The sequence below is a fragment of the Copadichromis virginalis genome, linkage group LG3, assembly GCF_057382275.1.
Source record: "Copadichromis virginalis isolate Kocher_CV1m ecotype Utaka linkage group LG3, C_Virginalis_male_GT1.1, whole genome shotgun sequence".
NCBI lineage: Eukaryota > Metazoa > Chordata > Actinopteri > Cichliformes > Cichlidae > Copadichromis > Copadichromis virginalis.
In genome coordinates this window covers 7,324,592-7,342,702 of record NC_140620.1, presented here as the reverse complement: position 1 = coordinate 7,342,702, position 18,111 = coordinate 7,324,592, and the positions used below count along the sequence as shown (strand labels likewise).

General features: G+C 40.7%; 2 protein-coding genes and 1 long non-coding RNA gene across 3 annotated transcripts in view; 1 reads left to right on the top strand and 2 right to left on the bottom strand.

The window, feature by feature from the left end:
- The window catches only part of LOC146712518 (NACHT, LRR and PYD domains-containing protein 12-like), a gene marked incomplete at its 5' end in the record, with an annotated part of 129,070 nt that overhangs the window by 34,245 nt on the left and 76,714 nt on the right, over positions 1 to 18,111 (bottom strand). The window lies entirely within an intron of this gene.
- Positions 153 to 2,433, top strand: LOC146712521 (E3 SUMO-protein ligase ZBED1-like). The gene is made up of 4 exons (XM_085452634.1): positions 153 to 282; positions 450 to 920; positions 1,027 to 1,624; positions 1,808 to 2,433. The coding sequence occupies exons 2-4, from the start codon at positions 462 to 464 to the stop codon at positions 2,128 to 2,130; spliced, it is 1,380 nt and encodes a 459-aa protein (XP_085308760.1). The 5' UTR covers positions 153 to 282; positions 450 to 461; the 3' UTR covers positions 2,131 to 2,433.
- Positions 6,218 to 6,675, bottom strand: LOC146712520 (uncharacterized). Its single transcript, XR_014919258.1, has 2 exons — positions 6,470 to 6,675; positions 6,218 to 6,386 (listed from the first exon to the last, which is right to left on the bottom strand). It is a non-coding gene; the product is annotated as an uncharacterized LOC146712520 (long non-coding RNA).

Sequence of the window (18,111 nt, the reverse complement as noted above, 5' to 3'; positions counted from 1 at the left end):
GAGAATAAGGGGAACACCGATTGTGGAGCAAGACCAGGTGAGCCATCAAATGCCATGATAATATAGCATGCTGTAATGTTACTAAATGATATAACAATATCATACAATGCAATAAGTGACGTGAGTGATATTTATATTTGTGCTTTGTTTTTATTGTCTTTCCTCAGGAGAACAATCTCAAATAGATGAAGACCTGGTTAGCATGGTGATTGAGGACTCCCAGCCATTTAGCATTGTGGAGGACAGTGGATTTAAAAGATTTGTCAAATCATTAAATCCTAGGTATGTTCTCCCCACTAAAAGGTCATAAAAGCAGTGAAAATTTAGTTTCTACAGAGTAAAATGTGAACAGGCAGGACTGAGGCTCAAAGCCTCAGTGTGTAGCTACACTACACACTGCTTCACAGCCACGTCGTACTTGTGAACAAAATGTTTTTACTTTCCTTTAGGCCCTGAAAGTCATGGTGGAGGCCAGGTACCAGGAGATGAAGGAGAAAGCTAAGGCCAGCATTGAGAAGGCAGCAGCTGTGAGTCTGACATCAGATATGTGGACCTCCATCAACACAGAGGCCTATCTTGCAGTCACCTGCCATTTTGTTGATGAGTCCAGCACATTAAACACCGTTGTTTTAGGAGTGCAATATTTTCCTAATGCACACACTGCAGAAAACATTGCACAAGTGAAAGGCACACTCATGGCAGAATGGGCAATTACTGACAAAGTCACATGCCTAGTAACCGATGGGGCTGCCAATATGGGGGCTTGTGCAAGGGAGCTAAGACTTAAACATGCCATATGCATAGCTCACACCCTGAACTTAGTGGTGAAGAAGGCCCTTGACCAGACCCCTGAGCTCTCTGACATCCGAGCCAAGTCCAGGAGGATCGTGGGATATTTCAGGAGCAGTACCTCTGCAAAGGTAAGTTCTTCCGTGGCTTAATTACAGTTTCTTTAATTCTACTTATGTGTATAGTTCTGCTCCCTTGACAATCTAATGTATGCTTTTTCAAATTGTATTTTGTAAGGAGAGGCTTTCAGTCGTGCAGGAACAACTAAGGAAGCCTCAACACAAACTACTACAGGAGGTGGAAACCCGCTGGAACAGCACTTACAATATGCTGGAAAGACTTTTCGAGCAAAGGGAGCCAGTGGGTGCTGCTTTGGCAAGTCTCACAACAGACATCCCACCTCTGTCATCTGAGGATTTTGGTATAATTTCAGAGTGTCTGGTTGTCCTAGCACCATTTAACGATGCAACCACTGAGCTCTCTCAGGAAAAAAGGGTGTCTGGGTCAAAGGTCATACCTTTGCTCACTATGCTGGATCATTGCCTCAATGAACAAATGGTAGAACCACCATCCATTGGATCTTCTCTGGCTCAGAAGCTGAGGATGCTATTGAGAGAGAAGCTAGATAAAATACAGACCATGAGCATTATGTTCCTTGCGACACTGCTGGACCCAAGGTTCAGAAAACTCGGGTTTCTCAGCCCTACAAGAGCTAGCGAAGCAGAAAAAAGACGGAAAGCAGAATGTGCTTCCGTAATGAGGGCCTCCACCACCTCTTCCTCTGCACCACCACCACAGCCATCAACGTCACAATCTGTTGAGGCTGTTTCCCACGGTACCATTGTTATTGCATTTTAGTTGCATTTATATAAACTGAATGTTGGGTTTTCCACTGTATCTATTATTGTATGATCTACTGTACAATATAAAGCGCCTTGAGGCGACTGTTGTTATTATTTGGCACTATAGAAATAACATTGAATTGGTAGTATCTCATAAGACTCTCCTTTTTGTTTAGGTAACAACCTGTGGCGTCGCCTGGATGAGAGTGTCAGGCAGACACAGACACAAAATGTGACAGCAGACGCAAATATTGAGGTCCAACGGTACATGATGGAGCCAAATATTGGAAGGCTGGAGGACCCCCTTAAATACTGGGGGAGACAGAAATATGTCTACCCTCACTTATATAAGTTAGCACTGACATACCTGTGTACCCCTGCCTCATCTGTGCCCTGTGAGCGAGTGTTTTCAAAGGCAGGGGAAATATTGTCCAAAAAAAGAAATCGCCTACGACCTGCCACAGTGGAGAAACTGTTGTTTTTAAATAAAAACCAATGATGTGTCCCCTAAACATTAATCACTGTCCTTGCCTCAATGTTACAAAAGCATAACCAATGTCCACACCTCACCTCACAGTAAATGATCATTTCCATCTTAGGCATTTCCAAATGATCATTTTCCATACTGCCATGACTACAATATAGATGTTTTACACACTCCTTTTGTTGTTGACATTTACAGGCTGTGTGCAAAATGCCACACTCTTCAAATTCATGCCAGCTATTATTTTTACGTCCAGTAGGTGTCCTGCTAGAGCAAATGAAGCTTCATGAAGCTTCGCGTTGGGGTGAACCAATGGGATGAAAAGCTTCAGTGCTTCATGGGGCTTCATCTGCCCATCACTACAGATCAGATCTGCTGTATTTGTAACATGAACATTTCTGCTGCAAAGCTTCAAATGTTCAGCATGTTTCTTTGTTTCCAGTCTATAGATCCAGTCACACTTTCTACCTTCACCTGTGCAGCAGAGGCGGAGGCAGACATTTGAAACCAACCGTCCAATCAGTGAGCAGCATCAACACCTGAGCTTCATTCAGACTCTGTTATTGAAGATGTTGTTGGTACAAAGTTCATCTGCTGCTCACATGAATCCTGTGATGAAAGCTTTGTTTCACTGAATGTTTCTTCAAAGCTCATTTCAACCTGTTGAAGTCATGAATGAAAGTGCAGACTGAGAGTGGATCACATGATGTTTAAGGTGTGTCATGTGACATGTTCAGTATTGTCACACATGTCTAGTTTGTCCCTGATATCATAACTGCTCAAACACTAATGATTATATTTGAAGAATTATTACTGATGGCAGCAAAGTTTGAATTGAGCTCTCTGTCTGTGCGGATTTGTCGCCCTCTGGAGGTCAAAACACAAACTGCATGATGTCACTGGTTACAGTGACATCATGCAGATATATATACATATATACACATTTATATATACACACATATACATATATCACTGACTTTCAGCTTGTTGTGTTTGTGGATATATGACTGACTTTAATTATTAAACATTCGCACATACATAAGTGACGTCATATTCAGTACTTTTGACAGTTCACTCTTCGGCCGCTCCATCTTATTAGGGAAATTCCATGTACATAAATGTAAATTTCAAAACTCAACCCCATCATTTAATTTGTTTTTGATTGAAATTGAATATTACTTAAACTCTCTTAAATTAACTTCCAATAAAAAAGGTCTATCATTGATTTAAATTCATTCAGAAATGTTTAACGAATGAGCTGTCACAACTTTCAAGTACAAAGTTGTTATGAAGTCTGTCACATTCCCCCTTTTTTTTTTCTTTTTTTCTCCTTTATTTATTTATCCTTCTTATTTCATTGTACTGTATATTGTTACTCTTATTTGCCTTATATGTCTACTGTACAAACTGAACTGGAATGACTGACTGTTCACTTTATAATTTCAATAAAGTTTGGGGAAAAAAAAAGAAAATCTCTTCGGCCGCTCCCTTCTGCCGTATTTTGCGGCAAAATTATCCACACCCACCGCTGCGCTATGAATTGTGGGATATATGGGACCACGATGCGTGCGCCGGACCACGCTTGATATTTGGGGAAATCGACGGCGCATTTGGAGTACACTTCGAATTGGGACAGCCGTCGTCGCGTGGCGGTGACGTAACCGCACTTAAAATGCGTACTTCAAGCATGCAGACCCTGAATTGGGACAGAGCCATCAAGCCATCCTGTCACACTAAGCATGTGCAAACACAGCAGCCAACATCCTGTTGCACTGAGCATGTGCAAACACAGCAGCCAACATCCTGTTACACTGAGCATGTGCAAACACAGCAGCCAACATCCTGTTACACTGAGCATGTGCAAACACAGCAACCAACATCCTGTCATACTGAGCATGTGCAAACACAGCAGCCAACATCCTGTCACACTGAGTATCTGCAAACACCGCTCTCAGCTTCTATCTTCTTCTCCACACTCCACTTAAAAGCCCAGAACAAAGCTTGTGACCAACACAGCGCAGACAGAGGTGATGTTCACACTGTGTTTCTGGGTGTGAAACTCACATGTGGGTGTGGCTGTTCCTCCCCTACAATCTCTGATGTCACAGCTGCTAAATTAGACTGAACTGAAGCCAGACTCAAACAGAAAACATCCTCAAAGACTTAGAGAGAGAGAGCTGCTCTATCTCTGGACCCAAAATATATGTTCCACCACCACGCTGCAATGCATCTTGGGATAGGGTGGGCCCACCTGTGCTTCAAATCCAGGGAGAAGGTGGACACGTCTGTGGGAGGCTAGGATTCTGGACGCCCTTTGCGGCCACGCTGTGATGTCATGGACCTCCAGAGGAAGCAGAGGCTGAATTTAAACACACCTGCTGACTTCATGTGTTCGGCTCTGACAGCTGCCATGTGTCACAGCGTGGATAATAAAGCCATCAAACTTCACTCAGCTCCAATAACACCATCAGTGTTTGATGTCTAGAGGATTCATCAGCTTTAACCATGATAGAAGCAGGAAGTTAAGATGAAGATGATAAACCACACTGAGCGACACACTGCGAGCAGGTTTGCAGCGATCTGAGCAAGAGCGAATGAAAAAACTGAGCGAGAGGGGCTGTTATTGAATGAATGAAGTCCTCACCTCCCAGCTTCAGTCAGACTGGTTCACCTGTCCCCACACCAGTCACACCACTGGCTGAGAACATGGATCAGCACTTGCACTTGAGCACATGGATAATGTGACTTGGAGCTCTTTTGGTTCAGAGACAGCAAGCAGTTAGGCAAAGAGAGAAGAACTCAGCCTGTGGGATTCACTGAAAGATGTCATATAAATCCTCAGCACCATCCACAAGCATTTGCATTATTTGCAAAGAACATGGAGAACATCGGTGTATGAACGCAGCAGTACTCGTCTATATTGGAAAACAACATTTACAGCTACATTTACCAGAGGATCACAGACCCGCGCAGTAAACACAAGAGAGATAAACATGTTTGTGAACACAGGTTTGTTCTTACAGATTTATGACTTAATGCCAAACTATTCTGATCTCATTTTAAAATGAAACATGTCCATGTAATGACTGCATTAACCTGATGGGCCTGAGGTCAAGTTTAGGATATAATGTTCATTTCTCCAAAAGATATTTCAGATTGGTCGTACCTGATAAGTAGAAAAAGTAAAAATTATCTTTGAATGGTGTTTTTGTGTTTATTTATTTCTAAATGCTTGGACTGGCCAAAATGAAAAGGATTAGCAATGAGTATGTAACACTGGTGGTGCAATACTAGTAATGGGCATGTAAGACCTGTTAGTGCTACTTCTTGCCTTCTTTGCCTGTAGTACGGCAGTATAGTTACCTTTAACCACAGTACGAGGACAGAAGGGAAATATGGACCAGATCAGACAGGTTCTAGATTTGTAGGAGCTAAGGGTGTATGACAACAGAGGACTTGTACACAGTAGGTGTAGAAAACACAATTGCATTTATTAGCAATTATTAAAGTTGTGCACATTTAACAAAAGTAGAGTGCGCTTCTTGAAAACAAAATAAAATAAAATAAACCCCACAAATGGTCGACCCAAGGATATATTGTCTTTTGTGTCTTTTTTAAAGTCAATTTCAGTCTTTCAATGTTCAATAGTCACTCAGTGTGTTTGTAACCAGTCGGGTTACAATCTACCAGTTCATCCGGCTATTTGGGCTGGGCTCGCCATCCACTACTGGAAAAGGGATCCTCGATTCTTCTCAGGTCCTCAAAACCAATCCAATCCAAATAAGCAAAGGGAAAAAACCTGACCTGGGGACCAGGCCAGAACACAGTAGTTCAACATTTAAGCTATCATGCCTGTAACTTATTATTACTACTGGTTGCTTGTAGTGCTTCTAAATTTCTTTCAAAATATTCTATGTTGTACAACAAATTATTCTCATTTCAAAGGGAAAAAGTGCATAGGAAATACACATTTAAAACAATACTAAATAGCTCAGCAGTGCATTAAAAATACACATTGGCTTGAGACTTTTCCAAGTTTCTGTCACGGTCTGGCTGGCAGACCGTGGGGAGATGGGGGAAATAGGACCCAAACGCCGGACTCTTCAGTGCAACAGTGTTTATTTACAAGGTGGTGAAGTAAACAACAATGAATCCCCAGTTTCCCAGACTCCCGTGTAGTGTCTTCTTCCCTAAAGTCCCCGTGTAGTGCTCTCTGCTCCAGTGTCCCTGCACTCCCCGTGCTCACTGCTCCTTCTTGTCCCACACTCCTCCTGAGGGGAAAACAATAGAGGCAGCCGTTACACACTTGTCCCAGCAGGCATACACTCACACTTGACTATGTTAGAAGACTGACGTGTAGTCCAACGCAATAATCCAGCATCGGTGGAAGCTCCATCACTCATCTAAATAGCTCCCCCGACGAGCCCAGATGAGGAGCAGGTGTGCGGCCAGGACTTCGGGTGTGGCCAGCCCTCAAGTTATGCCCGCCCCCAGGGCTGAAGGTGCCTGTAACTTGACCACAGCAGAAAGGCAATACACACACATACCTGCCTACATACAGATGTGCACAGGGGCAGTGCAGACAACACACCAAATAATAATAATAATAATAATAATAATAGTCACAGTCCCCACTGCCCACGGACCCCGAGTCCCCAGAGCCGGGTCCGTGACAGTTTCAGCTAAGTACAGTGCAGGTGAAGGCACTTAATTTCACGTTGCTAATACTTAATTGTGCAGAACTATAATTAGCACCATGAGAAAAGTGAACATGTGCTAACATAACAACTTCGCACAAAACCATACATCAATACCACAGTAATGTGACATAAACCTTTAAAGAACATCTCGTATAAAGTGCAGCAGACTCAGTGCTAATTGCTTTAGCCTCGGAAAAGGCACTTTCATTGCAAAATGGCTAACGGAAGTTAGCATCGGAGCTAGCGGCAAGTAGCATGCTATGCTAGCGCACGTGTTTGGTTTTTTTGGGGGGTTTTTTTGCGATCAACTTTTTTTTTTTTTATTAACAATTGAAGCAATACAGTCACAAACAACATAACACATTATAGAGCAAATGAAATCTCGTGGAGGATAAAAAAAAAACACAGTCAATACAACAAAACTAACAGCAAGGATATGGGGGGACGGGGGCTAGACAAAAAATCCACAGTATTAACGGGGAAGAATTAAAAAAAGAGCACAGGTTGATACACAATAAAGGTAATAATCAAAACAGTAGCAAATGGGAAATGTCATCATAGATTGTGGCAAATCTGCTTGACTTCAGTTTTTTAAGTGACATGAAATAATGTTTAAAGTCATTGATGAACCATGTAAAGGATGGTTTTCTATTCCTCCATTTACAACAATGTATATGGTATTTACCTAACAGGATGACAATGTTAATCACAGTAGAGACAGATGGATGTTGTTTAGCCATATAGAAAATAATATCAGAAATATTAAACTGGGGAATATCGTTGATCTTGAGGGATAACCAACTGTGTAGTTCTAACCAAAAGGCAGCTGATACAGGACATGAGAAAAACAAATGGTGTAATGTTTCACAGGCTGAATCACAAAATGCACACTGATCAACCTCAAATTTAAACCTCCTCTTCAAAAATTCAGACACAGGATATATATTATTAATTATCTTGAAATGAGTTTCTTTTACTTTTGGGGAGACAGGCCACTGAGTGAATTTTGAGAACGCCTTTTCCATGAGTGACTGGTCCCCATGAAGGGCCTGCAAATATCTACCTGAGTTAAACCCCTGGAAAAGAATAGATTTAAAATTCACACTGATAAATTTATTGTTACATTTACTATCATTTAGGATGGAAAACAACACTAAGCTTTCTGTCTTTATATGCTGGCGATAATCAAGCATATCAAAAATCAATCTAATGTGATTGTGTATATGTCTTCCTTTTATAAACGCCGACTGACATTCATCCACTAAATGTGATAAACAATCATTTAAGCGGTTCGCATATACATGAGCCAGTAATTTATAATCATTACACAGAAGGGTTATGGGTCTCCAATTATCCAGAAGTAGTTTGTCTTTGTTGGGTTTTGGAATTAAAGTAATTAGACCTTGTTTCATTGTAGGTGAAAGATTAGTTGATGAGATACATTCTAAGTAAGCACTGTAAAGAGTTAATCTAATGTCATGCCAGAAAAAGGAGTAAAATTCCACTGTTAGCCCATCAATACCTGGTGATTTGCCCCTGGGCATTTGTCCGATTGCCTTGTCCAGCTCTTCGATTGCAAGTTTACTCTCCATACGAACCTTTACATCCACATCCAATGTCCCATTAAGGCCTCTTAGACTTTCCAGAAACACAGTGCCATTCTCCATTGAATAGGTTGACTTGTAAAGGTTACTGTAAAAATGAAGTATTTCCACGTTTATTTTGTCATGGTCCTCAGTCAAGACCCCCTTGATATTCAGTGATTGGATCTTCTTATTTGATTGTCTGTATTTCTCTAAATTAAAAAAGTAGAAAGAGTTTTTCTCACCCTCCTCAATCCACCGGGCTCTTGAACGAACATAGGCACCATTGGCTTTCTCTAAGAACATTTTGTCTAGTTGAGATTGAAAAGTGTTTAGTTGTATATGTTCGTCCAGAGATAAATCCTGTTTGCAGCATAGCCTGTTAATTCTTTCAATAATGCTTTGTTGCTCCTGTCTTTTCTGTTTAGCAATGGATTTGCTAATTTGAATTGCTACCTGTTTAACTTGGAATTTAAACCATTCCCATTTGCTCACATGTGACATATCTAGTTTAACAATTTCTACAATTAAATTTCTCACTTCAAGGCAGAAGTTGTCATTATGCAGGAGGTTGTTGTTGAATTTCCAAATAAGGGATTGATGTTTCACCTTGGTTAATGAAATGAATAAGGAAATCAAACAGTGATCAGTTAGAGGGGAAGCTGAGATTTCACACTTAGAAATGTTGTTGATCAAATTGTTAGAGACTAACCAGTAATCAATCCTGGAACACTGACCATTATTAGATGAATTAAACCAAGTAAATTGAGATACAGATGGATTTTTCAGCCTCCAAGCGTCACAGAGACTAACTTTGTTGACCAAATTAAGGATACTTTCATCGTAACTGTGGCATGAGGTCCTGGATGGAAGACGATCAACAGAGGGATCAGGAGCTAAGTTAAAGTCTCCCCCCACAACAACTTTGTCAACAAGATAGCTCAATTTCCATTGCTCTAACTGTTCGCAAAGGAAGGTTAAAAGTTTCTTATTCTGAGCTCTATTAGTATAACCATATACACACAGCAGAATGTATTTTGAACCATTAATCTCTGACACTATCATCAGCCAATGACCATCAGAATCACTTTTACAGTCTATGACATTTCCCGGAAACCTATTAAATAAAATCATCACTCCAGCTGAGTGAGACGTACCATGACTAAAGAAAACAGATTCACCCCACTGTGTTTTCCAGAACTTTGTGTTTGCCTCTGCCGAATGGGTCTCTTGTAGAAAGACACAATTAGCCTGTTGCTCCTTGCAAAAAAGAAAGATAGCCTTACGCTTCACAATGTTTCTTAGCCCCCTGACGTTCAAAGAAATAACAGATAACATATAACACTATTACAAAAGTATTGGGGAAAAAAAAGAAACTTAAGAAGACACGCAGGAACGAGCAGCTGTGTCCTGTATAAAAGAACTATTCAGTGCAATAACCCATAACAACCGGGAAATTTTTAATTAAATGACATGCTAAGCAATAGGCTTAATCAACAGCAGCATACCTGAGAGGTGAAAAAGGTCACACAAAAGAAAATCAGTTCGGGTCCACTCTTTGGTTATCAATCAGAGCGTCGCCGTCCTTCAAAAACGCTCTCTTTCCCTTACTCCTGGCGTCCTGGACCAGCGGCCACAGCTTCACTCGAGCCTCCCGATCTTCCTTGGAGAAGTCTTCCTTGAAGCGGATGTTCATCTCCATGCCTCGATTTCTTCCAGACGTCGTCCCGGACCGTTCTCATGCCAAACTGGATAATTATGGCTCTCGGGGACCCGGAAGATGCAGCGTTCCCCTTCTTTCCCAGCCGATGAACAGTATCAACAGTCTCTCTCAGTTTATCCACAGACAAGGGCACAACTCTGGTGAGAATCCCGATAACTGACTCTCTCGTGTTTTCATCATCTTTCTCAGGAAGACCAGTCAGCCTTAGGTTCCATCTCCTCTTATATCGAGCATGTTCCTCACAGGAGCTGCGCAGGGATTTGTTTTCTTTCTGCAGCTCACCAACTTTCTCCTGGAGTTCTACTATACTCTCTTTATTTTTTCTTATTTCCGCCGTGTTCATATCAATGCGCTTTTCAAACTCACGCAGCAACGCCGTCTGTTCATCCATCTTATGCTTTAACACATTGACTGCTTGCAAGATAGCTGCGGCGGTGTCCTCTTCCTCCAGCGGCTGCGCTCGCACCCCTCTTGCTTTCTTCGGGTTAGGGCTTTTCGTCGGAGTGTGAGCCCAGTTGATTCTGGAGTCATTGGAAGTTATGTCAGTGATCTCCAAATCTTGAATATCCTCCTCGTCACACGCCTCTCTCAACACCGAAGCGTTGTAGTCATGATCCATCGTGGTCATAGGACAAGTATCAAAATTAACCCCGGAAAAATTACAACTTAAAGCTGGTTTATAGTTAATTCTTCAGTGGCTGGTTGAAGTGCACAAAAAGCGCAAAAGACGGGTTATTGCTTTTAATAAATTCACAGTTTCAGGACAAAAGAAAGCCAAAAAAGTTCGGACGCCTGCAGTAAAGTTGCTGCACACTCTGCCATCTTGTTTCCTCCCCTGAGGGAAGAGGTCTCTCAGTCCTGACAATCCACATTTTTTTTAATTTATTTTTTTAAGGAACTTTATTTACAAACAACAGTATAACATACAAGGCACCATCATTAATCCGAATATGTAACATCCTCGGTTGAGCATTATTGCAAGAAAGAAAAGGAAGAAAAAAACAAACAAAAAAAATAAAAATAAATAAACACAAAGCCAAAAGAGCTAGCACAAAAAGAAAGAACAGTCGTTGAAGGATTTGAACCAAAGGCAAAAAATAACATGAACAAAAAAGGGCAGTCAAGATTATAAATTAGGGAGGTTTCTTTTTTAACATAGATTAAACTCTTTAAATAAAACAACAAGTTTATGAGCTTTCTTGTTATTCACAAGTTTCAGCGATTTAGCCCAGAGTTTAAAGTCATTCAGCCATCTGTTTATACATGGTTTAGCTTTAAAGTATCTGCATTTCTGAATAAAAAAGATTTCCCATTAACAAAAACGTCCTAATCAACAGGTCGAAATCTGCATTCTCAGCAAGAATTCCAAACTTTATTACTGTCACCGTCAAATGTGGTAACTGAATTCTCCTGGACTGTAGCCAGCTCCACATGTCAGTCCAGAAGGAGTGCACTGATTCACAGTAGAAAAACAAGTGATCCAGACTTTCAATATCATTTTCACAAAATGTGCAGGCGTTCACATCTAAGTTTAATTTCCGTCTTAAGAATTCATTGGTTGGATAAACCTCATTAATGATTTTAAAGTGAACCTCTTTTACTTTAGGGGAAAGAGGAAGTGAAGTATACTTTTTTCTTATCGCCTTAACCTCCATGGTCTCAAATTCTTTAAGGATAAAATTTCTTTTAACCGGATTAGGGCAAATTTCATTTATCAAAATATAACTGATCACTTTGTTTGTAAACCTGCTATCACCAAATTCAGCTCCAGCTATGCAGAGCTGTTTGACAATCCACATTGATGGTACATGAGCATCTGGCTGCAGCCACAGGGGGGCGCCATATTGCGACCGGAAACACGTCACTTCAGTTAAATCGACTTTGACAGCGAAAACTAAATTGCATTTTTGTTACTATTGATGCTGCTGATAAATAAATTTGATTCTAAGTGTTTTTTTTAACAATCTGGGTTCATTGAAAAAAATCACCATCCCTTCAGCTTGTTCGTGGCCAAAAGTGTCCATGTGTTATGTGTTTGTTTCTTTGCTACTTTTTCTGCATAAAGTTTTTTCATAAATATAAAATAGTCATTACTTTTTACATTTTTAATCCTTCAAACACCCTTTTCTAGTACAATGCACTTGTTTGAAGACAACCTCAAAACTCACCATTTCATATACCAGCAGTGCTACTGGACATTATTGTACAGCGGTCCCTCACTGTAACGCGGTTCACCTTTCGCAGACTTGCTGTTTCGCTGATTTTTTTTTTCTTTAACAGCACATTGTGTTGTGCGTTCTGATTGCTGTAGACCATTGTCAATCAATCTAGTGCCGCGTATTTTTGTTCTAATTATTTAAAATTTTAACTGAAAATTTATGCGAAGTAACGGTGCTGTTAATTCTCATGTTGGCAATGCTGATAATGTGGGTGATGACTGCGGTGAATGCAATCACACACCATCCTCTACAGAATGGTTTGATGAAACTGGTGATATTGATGCCACACCTTCTGAAGGGCATTTTGACATTGATGAGCTTCTTTCACAATCTGTACTTTGGTATCAAGCAATTGACAGTGTTAATGACGACCTCCTGTTGTCACCTACTGCGCATTCTGATGCAACTGGTAGTCTTGATGTTGTGTCCTCTGCTGACCATTTTGACTCTCATGAGCATCCGCCTTCTCCTAGCAATGATTTTGATGCAGGTGTTGATGTATTAGATAATACGAATGAAAGTGACACTGTGCAGATTGGCGGCAGCAGTGGTGATGGCAGCGGTGGGGTTAGGAGTAGGGACATGCCTCATTTTAATTCCAGAGAACTGCGTCAGTGTCTTGATTTTAGAGAGACTGGTCTAGATAATCTGCAACAGGTTCCCTGCAGGGTGCGAGAGAGTTTAGCTAATTTAGGTAATTAAATGTAATTTAATTCAATTGACCAAGCCTTAGAAGATGCATGACATCTGTATAATCTGTATAATGACATCTGTATAATCCTCAAAATAGTAATAACAACCTGTGTTTTTGTCTGTGCTTGGCGCATGCTCTCAATGCTGAGGTGTCTGAGGATGAGAAACTACTCTGTGCAAAGCAGCTACACATTGATGCAGGGCTCGACCCCAGGCAGCAGGTTTCTTTCACCAATGTCAGCAGTTTTGAAAAACAGCTAAATGTTAAAATCGTTATTTTCCATCATACTGCAGGACGAAAACAGCTACAGTGTTTCAAAACACACGACACACCGCAGCCTCAAACCATATATATGTATTTACACGATGGTCATTATTATGTCATTGAAAGCACAACAGGGTTTTTTGGAGTTAGCTATTTTTGTAATTATTGTTATAGTACATATCAGACTCCACTGTGCCACACATGTAGATTCAGATGCAATGTATGCTTTACACTGTGTCAAAACTACCCGTCACAGACTGTGAAATGTGCAGACTGTAAACGTGTCTGTAAGTCGCAGCATTGCTACCATCAGCACAAACTAGTAGAACCGGTACATAATCTAATACCGTGTGATCGTATGAAATACTGTGAAACATGTGGTACGGTATACAGGAAGTCAGACAAATCAGAACACAAATGTGCCCCATGTGCATGTACACTCTGTGGAGAACGCCTGGTAGACACTGGCATGAATCACAAGTGTTTTCTTCAGCCTGCTGAAATGAAACAACCTCATGAAAAATACATAATATATGATTTTGAGACCCGGGATCATGACGGAAAGCATGAGGCCGTTTTTGTGTGCACAATGGATATGCATGGGAAAAAATTCTGTTTCAACAAATTGAATTGTGTGTCTGCATTCGTTGGGCACTACAGAAGGCCTAAATACCGTGGCTATACATTTATAGCCCATAATTCTTCGGGTTTCGACAGCTATATTCTCCTGGAATACCTCGTTAAACAGGGTATTGCTCCGGGTGTAACAATGAGAGGGAGTCGTGTCGTTCTAATGTATGACAAATCCTATGATCAGAGATGGATGGACTCATTTAGCTCTCTGCCCATGCGTTTGGCCAAAACACCTTCTGCCTTGGGATTCGAGGACCTTGAAAAAGGCTTCTTTCCACACACATTTAATACAAGGGCTGACGAATTCTATGTAGGTCCTTATCCTGCCCCGTCTTTTTACGGGTATGAAAAAATGTCTGAATTTGAAAAGGAGAAATTTATGGCGTGGTACAAGCCTGCCTGCGAGAAACCATTTGATTTACAGGCTGAAATGCGTAAGTACTGCATTAATGATGTCGAAGTGTTGAGAATGGCTTGTAAAATATACCGCGAGACCTTGATGGAGTGCACGCAGATTGATCCATTTTCACACGCCACCCTGGCATCATACTGCATGGGGATTTTCAAAACCTTGTTTCTTCCAAAAGACACCCTGGCATTGACTCATCACGGTGTGTATGTTGATCAGAATAAGACATTTTCAGACGTGTCTCTTGAATGGCTTCAATACGAAACAAAACATTGTTATCAAGCATGCTCTCAGAGGCGGCGAACAAAAAGTAGGACCTTATTTTGTGGATGGATTTGATGCTTCCAGCAGAAGTGTGTTAAGGTTCACCACACGTAGCCCCGTTATTTTAAGGTCATCTGTTAAGGTTCAAAATTGAGGAGGGAGAGTACAAACAACTCTTGGTCCAGAAGCTCTTTGGTCAAACAATGATTTTAATGAACACACGTGTGGGAAGACACTCTGTACGCAGACAGCCAGTAGTCCTCGACTTAATCAAAGCATGAACAGATATTTTATAGCATCAGGGTTTGTTTTACTGACGCCCCTTCATGCGTCACCGGTACATTTTATACATAGATCAGATCAACATCATCATGACTTTTCACCCAGAAAATCATCTTCTATTTTCATGGCTTGGTACTTTCCGTTCTTATCTTAAAATGAATTGTTCCTCTTTCTTGCCGAGACAACAAGGACGGTTCCTCTAAATAAATTTAACTAATGTGTGTGTATGTGTTGACCTCACATGCTCTTTGTGTCACCTCTTCACCTACTGTCTGTGTCTCGTCCTCAAATGCTCCTCAAAATAACCTGCACTTAGACTCTGCTTTCGGTTTCAGTTCTGCAAAAGGCACACTCTGCAAACCTGCAACTTCCTGTCAGCCTGCAACTTAGTCTTTCTGAAAGACACACACTGTTCAACCCCTGAATGCAATATAAACTCCAGATTATATTATTAATGCAATGGTAATAATGACAATTATTTAACAATAGCAGTAAAATAATTTCCCTGCTCCACACTCCGACTCTCGACCTCTGGAACACCAGAGGTCGCAATACATTGTGTCCTCACTCAGACCCTCTCTGGTGGTCTCGGACCTCGAGATCTCCAGGATCCTCGCCCCTCCTTTGGTCGCCGAGATCGATCTTCTGCAAAGGAAACAAAACACCTTTTCCTGCACCTCCCTAACTTATCCTATCTGGGACTCTTTAATCAAAAGCCTGATCCTAATTATCTTCTTAACTTATTGACTTGTATTTATATATATTCTTCAACATTACTCATCCCTTTAAAACTCTTTAAGCCCTGCTTTCACGTCCGGTTGCTCGCTCTATTTTCCCTTATCTGATCATCAACATCCTGTGCACAACTTGTCGCTGCTGCAAGTTCCTCTACTCCAAAAGAAAACAACCACTTTAATCAATTAAGTTTAAGCATATAAGCAATTACTCCTGTATACATTTCATCATAGCTAAATGCTGCCTTGAAACAATTCCTATGTGTTAACTTCATTTTAACCTCACATTTCCTATGTTATAACCCATTTTGGTATAGCCTTTTTATTTCATTTTGCTCCTTTTAATGTAACAATACCTTCTAATTCTAATTTATCAGACTTAACCAAAATATATGCTTTCCTTCCTCTTTGGTCCTTCTTTTAAGTTCAGTTAAAAGCTAAATGAATTTAAGGCCTTTTGCCTGGAATCAATACTGTCATGTGTGTTTCTTAACTCTGTGTCTGTAAGCGTGTGCAATCCTTCATGAACTCATATTATCCTCACAGTAGATTGGCTAATCATAGCGCTAGCCAAAGGCTCGTGACCCTCCAGAGACAAATTTGAGCCACAACTCCTTTAAAAGCACAAAATGCAATATGTATAAAAATCATTTCTATTTATAAGCTCCCCCTTTATCCTAAAAATACCTCCTATGTAATATCTGTATGTGTAAGCCTACATTATAACCACTTCTTCTAAAGATCAAAAAAATCAAACCTGTTCTACTCCTTCAACCCTCACTAATTTTCCCTCTAAGATTTATTCACAGCTTTGAAAAACCGGCATTGTATCTTCTAAACAGGATTCAGTTCTGTCATGGTCCTGGGCCATGTTGGCCCAGTATTCTTGGTTCCTTTTATTTTCTCTCCTTATTTAGGCCAGGTTTTCTGAGGTGTCCTGTTGTGGTGTTCCCTAAGTGTTTTTTCCCTTTGTGACTCTTACCCCCTTGTGCCCCTCTGTGTATTTATGAGCTCTCGTCTCTCTTTGTGTTTATTCCATGTTTCCCCCAGCCTGTTATGTCTGTGTTCTCCCCGTGCTTTCTCTCCTCCTGTCTGAACCTCTGTGTACTTCCTGTTTTACTTTGACAGTCTCTCGTCAGTATGCGTAATGTTGTGTTCACTCCTGCCCTGTCTCGTTATGTTTATCAGTATCCCCTGTGTTCCCCACCTGTGTGTAATCTCCCTGTGTTCTCTGGGTGTATTTAAGTTGTCTCTTCTGATATTCTAGTTCCTGGTTCGTCTATATTGTTTCCCCTCGGTCTCCCTGCGTCTCTTGTGTATTTCCCCGGACCTCCCTGCATCCTCGTTTCTAGTTTGTGTTATTAGCTTACCCAGTTTAGGTTTCCGGTTTTTTGTTTTTCCACCAGTTCTGTTTTGTGCCCACTGTTGTAAATAAATATTCACCTGCACCAGAGCTGCCGCCTTTTGGGTCCTTTTCTACAACTCCACACGGCTTGCCTCGCAAACCGTGACAAGTTCACTTTTAATCCTTTAACCTTAACTTAAAAATAACAGTTTCAGTTTTACCATATCCAAATGATCAAAAACCCCAAAAGTCCTAAAATGATCCTAAATTATTAAACAATTAAATTATTAAACCCTAAACCCCCTTTATCTTGATACATTTCATGTGTCAAGATACTATACAAAACTTAAAAATGCTCAGTTTTCCCCACTCATGATCCAATCTATGTCATAAAAATAAACTTAAAACAGAACAGTTATCAGTCATGTGTTTCTTCAATTAATGGTAACTGAGTTACATCAAAAAATATTTCCCCTTTAGCATTTGGCATTCTCCCAACAATATACTATAATCCCATAATCTAACCCCAGTCAACAAATTTTCTCTGGTAAAAACAAATTGTTTGTCCACATTAATTCATCCTCACTCACATTCAGTCACACATTCACTCACATGCAGTCACACCATGTATTTGCTGATAGTGGAGCTTCCCGCACGATCAGATACTCCACCCTCAGCAAAATGAGCTCAGTCATTTTTTATTTTCCATAGGAAAATATTTCTTTATGCTTTTGGACTGGATTGACTCGCATAAAATCCTTTTTACAGGGACTTACGACCTTGATCAGTCCCCACAGGTAGCTCTCCTCAGCCAATTGTAATCTGGAAAGCCCCCCTTGTATTTGCTCTCCCCGAGAATTTTCAGCGCTGTTGCAGGCCTGCTTAAAACAAAAATGGAAAAAATAGAGCTGATTGTTAGCTCATAAAAACAAAACAAAATCACCTGACAGGTTTTCTTTAAGTGCACTGTTACAAAATAATGGGCCCCTCCCAGACATGTCCATGTTTCCTAAAACTCCCTCTATTAAAAACAAAAACACCAACCCAAACCTAACTGACAAAATCAACCCCTCACCACAACAACCTTAAACACACAAGTCTTGCCACCACATAATTTCACCTCCTCAATACACCGAAAGTCTCATT

Coding starts and splice junctions, on each gene's coding strand:
- LOC146712521 (XM_085452634.1), top strand. CDS start 462: ATGGTGGAGGCCAGGTACCAGGAGATGAAGGAGAAAGCTAAGGCCAGC. Junction 921..1,026: donor GGAGCAGTACCTCTGCAAAG/GTAAGTTCTTCC, acceptor GTATTTTGTAAG/GAGAGGCTTTCAGTCGTGCA. Junction 1,625..1,807: donor TGTTGAGGCTGTTTCCCACG/GTACCATTGTTA, acceptor CTTTTTGTTTAG/GTAACAACCTGTGGCGTCGC.